Genomic DNA, 8,485 nt, shown 5'->3' with positions numbered 1-8,485 from the left:
CGACCCCAGCCCCCACCCCCACCACCCTCTGGTCTCCGCCCGATGTGGCCCAGCCCTGGCCGCCTTGGAAAGGCCCTTTGTGGCCCGAGCGCTCTTCTTTGCTTGGGTCCCCGGACTTCAGAGTAGGGCCCTCGAATGGGCAGGCGGGGCGCCTGAGAGAAGGCGGCCAGGCGACCCACTGACCCCCAGGTGCAACTTCCACGACACCGTAACATGTGGCTGGGCACACTTTCGGACTTTTGTTCTCGGTAATTGTTTTGCTCCCAGCCCTCCTCCTCAGGGTTGCATGTTGGATTTTGTGTTTTGGTACTGACTTCTGTTTGTGCGATACAGGTGACCGTTTGCTCTCTTGTATGCTTTGGGTTTCCCAGATTGCCAGCACCTGTTCCAAAAATAGACACCGGTTGCTAGTAAGGGTGGTTGAAAGCCCAGTTCCTTCAGCGCTTGGGACTGTCTGGGATGGCGAAAGAAATGGCGCTGTTTATACCCTTGACAGCTGGTGGCATGGCTCTGTCTTTTTTGTGCCACCACATATATTTGCAGAGGAAGTGAAGTCGCCCTCTTAAGGATGGGTAGGCGAGATTCGTTTGTTGAAGTCGCCCTCTTAAGGATGGGTAGGCGAGATCTTTTCGATTTGAATTGATCATCCCCCTCCCTCGCCAAAATCGAAAGGAGATTTTGTTTGTTTTTTTGGATTAACCATTAGATTCTAGCCATTGTGCCCTGTGTTATCAGAGATCCTTTTAGAAATACAGCCTTTTTGGAGTTACTGGTAGCTGTCGGTTGGCCTAGCTAAGTGGTAACAGAGGGACAACTCCAGTTTCTGACTGCTATCCATTTTAGTACTTTCTGACTGCTATCCACTTTAGTACTTTAGTACACTTATTTTTTCTAGAAAATAAATTTTTCTCTACTCAGGCTTGAACAAAAACAAATAAAGTTTATCTTTTCTTTGGAAAAGCCTCTTCCAGATGCAAACTGTTATCTGAAATATTCTGTTGTATAGCCTCTTACAAATCCAACACACACGTACACATGCTGTTTTGATCTATGGGCTACATAGCTCCCAGAGTGATCTAAGACAGATCTGGCTATCATTCTTAAAAACTTATGATGCCCTGGTTTCCAGACTATAACCTAAATTCTGGAAGCATTTCAGGCCCTTATCATTTGGCACAGTCCACTCTAGCCAAATCAGACACTCGCCAGCATACACCACACATCACAGACACACACACAGACACACACACACACACACACACACACACACACAAACACACATGTGTTCTTTTGTTCTGTGGCTTAAGCTCTTGACCTTCTTGGAATGCCTTGTCCTGCTTGACCTCTTAACCTGGCAAGATGAAATTCCTTTAAGACTCCTCTCCTGATCGTGCACTCTACCTTCTTCCTTCCTCTGCAGAGTTTATTTGCCGTGCCAGATAGATTGTCAACTTCTTAAATGTAAAGACTGTCTTGTTTATCTTTGTATTCATCATTTATTCACAGTTATTTTTGAGTGCCTGCTATGCGCCAGTCTGTTAAATGTTGGGGATACAATAATGAACAAGACAGATAAGGCTCAGGAAGCTTACAGTCGTGAGCAAGATGGAAAACAAGTACATAATACAAGACATGCTATGTGCTTTGAAGAAAATAAATCAATTGCTCTGTTAAGGAATGTGGGTGGGAAGATGATCAATTCAAATCGAAAAGAGCTGCCATTTATGAAGAACGCCATAGAGCAGTTCGGGCAGAGGGAACAGTGTGTTCAGAAGCCGATTGGACAATAGAATGGCCTGTTGGAAGAGCGAGAAGACTGGCATTGCGGGAGGTAGGGAGTGACTCACAGGGAGAGTGGCTTGAGAAGAGACTAGTGAGATTATGCAGGACATTGTGAGCCAAGGTAAAGAGATCAGATTTCATTTTAAATGCTTTAGGTATTAATCTCATTTTTAAACAGAAATGACATGACCCCTCCATAAATGCTTGTGAAAGTGCTGTATTGGGGTTCTTGAGAAAAACAGAACCAATACAACATGTATATATGTATATGATTTATTGTAAGGCATTGGCTCCTGAATTATGGAGGCTGAGAAGTCTTACTATCTTGTCATCTGCAAGCTGGACACCCAAGAAAGCTGGTGGTATAATTCGAAGGGCTGAGAACTGGAGAGCTGATGGTGTAGATTCCAGTCTGGATCTGAAAGCCTGAGAACCAGGAATGGCAAGGGCAAGATAAGACCCATGTCTCGGCTCAAGCGTCAGGCCCAGGGCAAATCCAACATTTCTCTGCCTTTTTGTTCTACTTTGGCCTTCAGTGAATTGGATGATACCCACTTACAGTGGGGAGGGCCACCTGGTATACTTAGTCTACCAGTTCAAATACTAATCTTTTCCAGAAACATCCTCTCAGATACACCCACAAATAATGTTTAGTGACCTATCTGGGCATCCCTTAGCCAGGCAAGTTGACACATAAAATTAACCATCACAGATACCATCAAATTTTATCCACAGAAAAGTTTCTGGGGTACTGAAACTTCCTTCGTGCACTGTACAGCCCATCTTTGCCAAGTGCCCTGCCCATTGCTAAACTCTGGTTTTTGGTACATATATTTGCTGAGCTGGATTGAGTTGGATTGGATTAGTTCCTTAGGGTCATTATGTAATATCAGCTGCGTAGTTTAAATCTGCTTCGCCATTTCAGGGTGATCTATTGTGTACTAGTCTTTCTTAACCCTCACTGTGTATCGGAATTACATGTGGCACTTTTCAAACATGCACATGCCTGAGGTACAGATCTCACCCCAAGCCAATTGAGTCAGAATCTCTAGAACAGTAGTTCTCATGCTTGATGTGCATCAAAATCACCTTTGGTGCTGATTCCAGAAGTTCTTTTATGTTGTTTAACTCTTGGGACAGTGTAGGTAGAGACAGGGATCAAGAAAAGAGGGAATGGACTCTGAATCACAAAACTGGAGGAATTCTTGCATTTGCAAATGTTAGTTTGCATATTTTGTGAGCTTGGCAGAATAGGATGAGGATAAATTTTGTGTAAAAGCTGAAAATGAAACAAAGGCTATTTATTCTGTTTACCATCGATTGGTTTTTAACATGTTCCACTCATGGCTTTGACAAACTTCATGTGAATTAAGATTTCCTTAGTCGATTAGCTATTGTATAAGTGAGATCTTTCAATAACTATGCTTTGTAACTTGTGATTCCTTTTCTGAAAGGATAGAAATTCATTTTCCTAATCTTAGGTTCATTTTTTTTTTTTTTCAAATTAAATAAGGTAAAATTTACAGGATAGGAGCATTATTCTATTATAAATATATAATAAGAAAATTACTTGTTTCTAACATTCCATGTTTTTGAGCAGTTGATACTAACTTGAGTAGCCATGGACATTGAAATGGAATTGTTATGAATCTGACACTTTTTATTTATAGGTGGGCTCTTCAATAATTGCTATACTTAAAAAGTGGTTTTGGCTGCAGTATTTCTTTCCTTTAAGAAAAGATTAGAACAAAACAAACAAAAAGCACGTATATTTATTTAATATCAAATGTCTTGCAGATCTTACCAAAAAAAAGAAAAACCACTTTGTCTTACCTGAATAACATTTCTTCCTATATGCAGAAATGGTTATTGTCCCAATAATAAATATGTGAAGTTTCTTTGATTTGAAATTAACTTCAATGGTTTATAGGTTTTATAGACTTTCATGTGAAAATTGTAGTTGTAGAGAGTTGAGGGGTTATTTGTGAACTCAAATAGTTAAGATTTCAGTACTCACAAGGTAATTATACTAGCTAACATATTAAACAGTTTTTAGAGAATATTGTTTTGCAATTATAAGGGTAGAAAATGGAAAATAAGGAAAGCAAAAGGAATAGAACAAAACTTAACATTGAATATTTTCGTCTTTATTTTAAATTGTTTTCTTTTTTCTTTTTTTTTTTTTTTTACTAACTGTGAATCTGGTTATGGTCAGTTGTTGCTATGTCAGTCGAAGACTTAGCCAGCTATCAAGTCATGATCCGCTATGGAGAAGACATTGCAAAAAATACTGGCTGATATCTGAGTGAGTATTTGAGAAATATGTATTCTTGAAATTGGGCCCTTGGCTTTTCATAGTCTGTACTGATAGTCCCCTGTAACCCTTGTCTCTTTCTCTCCTTTGATGACTCTCGTGCCTGCCAATAAATGCGGTATTCTCCAAGCTTCATTTTTGGCCCGCTGCTCTTCTTGCTCTGTGAATTCTCCTGCATGCACTGTTGTGGTTTCTAGTGACTACCCGTGTGCCCCTGATTCCCGAACCTGAATTGCATCCATGACATCTCCCACTGGGCTTCAGACTTGTTTGCACAACTGTCTGCTGGACCTTTCCATTGGATGACCCACAAGGTTTTCTGACTTCAGTAAATGTTAATAAATTGACAGGATAAAAGTGTTGATGAATGAAGGTGGGAGTTGAGGAAGGTGAAAGAAAAGGTAGGATTGCTAATATCTTTTTCTTAGATTGAGGGGAATCAGGTAGTGACTGAAGTTGGTAAAGCAAGAAATAGAGGTTTAAGTATATTATTTAAAGCTGCAAGCTACTCAATAGAACTAAAACTAACAGAGCTATTAAACATTAGGAGGAGGAAGACTGGGGAAGAGGGAATTTTAAGTATTGCTTAAATAATACTTTTATTTTAGGGTATCAATAGATAGATTGATAAATCGGGAACTACAGGCATAAACATTTAGAATTAACTTCTAGAAATAACTAAAGTTTCCTTTGATGTATTGGGCTTAGAACAGGAGACTAGTGTTTTTTATCATAAGTTCTTTGGTACTTTTTTGGGTTTTGATAAATATATATATATATTATTTACATGCATGAAAGAATATTTCCCTTCTACCACCACTCCCCCCCAAAAAACACCACCCTGAATGATTCTTTTCCCCATCCGTAAACCTGATCTTCCTGCTTTCCTGGTCTTCATGGCAGTACTATCCCATCCACCCAGGGAACATCTAAGCCAGAAACAGAAATCATCCTAGATCTCTTTCTTTTCTCCCTCCCTCCCTCCCTCTCTCTTTCTCTCTCTCTTTCTTTTCCTCTCTCCACTCATTCAATCACCATGCTTTATTTTAGCCTCTTTATATTTCTTGAACCTTTCTACTCATTTCATCTAGCTACCCCAGTTTTAATTCAGTTGATATCTCTTACCAGGACTACTACAAAACTCTCCTAACTCATGTCTGTGCCACTCCCACACCACAGCCAGAATTCTGCTGTTTTAACTACCCTGTTAAAAACCCCAGTGACCTATATAATTTTATTAACAAATGTCACCCCAATAAAGTTAATCTAAAAAAAAAAAACTTTTCAGTGGCTCTTCATTCTCTACAGAATAAAGTACAAGCTCATTAGTATGTTAAGGCCCATTACGGCTGCCTTATCTTGTACCATTTCTGACTCTGAATTTTTCACTTTATTCTCTCTCCCTGATAAGACTATACATTTTTTGAAGGCAAAAAAATCTGCCTTATTTTTAATATCCTCAGTGGCCAAGTGCTCAATAAATATTGTGGAATTGTATCGAATAGAAAGGTCGAATCATGTGATTACTTTGATGCTATATGATTTTCTAGCTAATCTAATGTAAATAAATTAGATTAATATTATTATCTCATTAGATTCTAAATATTATGTAAAATGGAACAACTACAGTTCAAACAACATGGATTTGAACTGCCTAGATCCACTTATACTTGTATTTTTTTCGAGAAATACCGTAAATATATTTTCTTTTCCTTATGATTTTCTTAATATTTTCTTTAGCTTAACTTTATTGTAAGAATACAGTCTACAATACATATAACATACAAAGTTTGTGTAAATCAAGTGTTTATGTTATTGGTAAGGCTTCCAATCAACAGTAGCTATTAGTAGCTAAGTTTTGGGGGAGTCACAGCTATACTTGGATTTTTGTTTGGGGGCTCAGAGGGATCCATGCCCCTAACCTCCGTTGCATTGTTCAAGGGTCAACTGTACATATTCATTTTTAAATTTTATGATTGGTATGTATTTAGGAGTCAGTTGAGATTCATACCCCATATACTCTTCACATTTTATTAAGATTAGAAAACTTAGGAAAAAATAAGAAAGGAAATAAATGACTCATAATCTCACCATGCCAGCAATAATTCCTGTTATGTTTTTTGATGTGTCACTTTCTGCTATCTAGTCTTCATTTCTGGCTCAAATAAATGAAAAGGAAGGCAAAAGTAACCACAGATTTCCAATAAAGTATGTTGGTAAATGTCTAAAATATGTGCTAATTTCATTCTAAAAGATGTTTAACTTAACTTCCGTAATTCGTTTAGGGAAGAAAAAACACAGAAGAATCAATGTTGGAAATCTCTCTTCATTGATACTTACTCTGATGTTGGAAGATACATAGACCATTATGCTGCTATTAAAAAGGCCTGGGATGATCTCAAGAAATATTTGGAGCCCAGATGTCCTCGGATGGTTTTATCTCTGAAAGGTACTGGGAATGCAGGGTCTCCCTTCCTCAATTTAGTTACTATAGTATAAATAGGGTAAATGACTTTGGGTCTCTATCATTTATGCTAATCTGTGCTCATCCAACATTATCTGTAATTCCCCATTCACATTTGGCAAAGGAAATAGCCTATATTGCTAAAAGGACCCTTGCTATAGTGCCTGCTGTAGTTTTGCCCACCTCAGGACCAGTGTGATCATTTATTAGAAGGGAAAGCCGAACTCTTTTTATGCTTGTGTTTGTTTTATATAAAGAAACAAATAGGGCAAAGATTGCTTAAGGATAACTATTGTGATTTCTTTTAAAAGATTTTTTCATTGAAAAACTGCCTGCTGTTATCAACCTCTTTTCTGCTTTCAGTACAACTAAATGTTTGGCAGTCTAATATTTAGAAAAACCAAATATGAAAGACTTGGAGTCTTTAAGAGTATAAGAATAGTATATAGTAGAGTAAGGAAAACTTTCATCCGTTTTTTTTTTTTTTGATATTTACAGAATAGTAAAAACAAAGAATTGAACTGAGGTCTATGTGATCCCAGAATCTGTACTCTTTATACTACACTGTTATTTTCCAATTTTGGCAAGAAATAGTAAGAAGCTAGCGGTATTAATTTGGTTTTTTAATTTATGCCCAAGAAAGTACTTAGATTGCAGACATATTGCTACTTATCTGGTTTAGCCTCCAAGTTTTTTCAGATTTCTCCACTAAAAGGAATTTTATACATGTTTTGGTTTGATAAGCTGAAATTGGGATCATTTATACTCACATGTATTCCTTTTGCAGTAAGGTCTCTTTTGAAACAGTATTTCTTTGACATTTCATAGTTTCACTGTAACTTCTCATGCAAAAATGAATTTCATACAAATCATGATCACATGGCCAGGTACTTGAAACTGAATTGCTAAGAGGTAGAAGAAAGAATGATTTAGCAGAGAGAGTAGAGCCTTGAAGGAATGTGCCCTTGACTAATATTTTTAATAGCTTTTTTCCTTGGAAGATAATAATATTATCTGCTTGGTATATGAGGTTAAATAATTTCAAGAAGAAAATAATTCCAAAAATATATATTTGTGGTGATATGTAAAATAGGTATGTGATATTTAGTAAATAGCTACTATTTACTAAACACAAAGCTAGGCACTAAGCTAAATACTTTGTATCATTCCATTTAATTTGCCAAAATTCTGTCAGGTAATTACTATTCTCATTTTGTAGGTGAACAACCCAAGACATAAAAAGCTAAGTAAGTTGTTTGACATCACAGAGCAAAAGGCAGAACCAGATTTGAATATAGGGCTGTCTCCAGAGCTATGGTCTTAACAGTAGTTGAAGAGAGAAAGGACCTATCCTATTTTGTTTAGAATCTTGGGATCCTTAGAGAGCTAGTTCAATATTAGGACATTTGGAATATGAGAATGTAGACATAGTTCTCCTTTCAGGCACAGAGGTACCAAGAAAGGAAAAAACTAAGGATACATTTCTTTTTCTTCTTTTTCTTTTTCTTTTTCTCTCCCTTCCCTCCCCTCCCCTCTCCTCCAGTATTCCCAGGCCCCCCTGCTCACTGTTCTGTACCCAGTGGTTGAAGATGAGGTTGTGGTTGTGGTTTTACTCTCAGGTGCCAATTCTCTGGGGGCTTTGCTATGAGTTAGAATAGGACAAGGGCTCTTTGATATCTAGACTGCTGAAGATTCTAAGAATGCTATGCCTGTGAGTTTAGGACTAAGTTAGGAACCTAGCCACTTCAGGAATCATAGTCTCTGACTCAATTTCAAGGTTATTGAGATAGCAGCTGGAAAGGAAACTTGGAAAACAAATAGATATTGGGCTTGGGGAAATTTTTATAAGTATCTTAAAATTTATGATACATTAATATATCATCTATCAATCTATCTATTGGTATGGATCATATATCTTCAAATTT

The 8,485-nt window shown here is 37.5% G+C and overlaps 1 protein-coding gene across 3 annotated transcripts in view; it reads left to right on the top strand.

Annotated features, from left to right (window-relative positions):
* Positions 1-8,485, top strand: part of FBXO3 (F-box protein 3) — a 33,252-nt gene that overhangs the window by 539 nt on the left and 24,228 nt on the right. For 2 of the 3 annotated variants that reach the window (XM_025044114.1, XM_006908020.3), the window contains exons 2-3: positions 3,998-4,087; positions 6,382-6,545. In XM_025044114.1, the coding sequence (XP_024899882.1) occupies positions 3,998-4,087; positions 6,382-6,545 (254 nt within the window). Of the gene's footprint in view, positions 1-99; positions 249-3,997; positions 4,088-6,381; positions 6,546-8,485 lie in introns of those variants that run through there. The other variant, XM_025044115.1, reaches the window with a different exon arrangement.

This window comes from Pteropus alecto, unplaced genomic scaffold, assembly GCF_000325575.1.
Source record: "Pteropus alecto unplaced genomic scaffold, ASM32557v1 scaffold71, whole genome shotgun sequence".
Lineage (NCBI taxonomy): Eukaryota > Metazoa > Chordata > Mammalia > Chiroptera > Pteropodidae > Pteropus > Pteropus alecto.
This window is presented reverse-complemented; position numbering and strand designations above follow the sequence as displayed.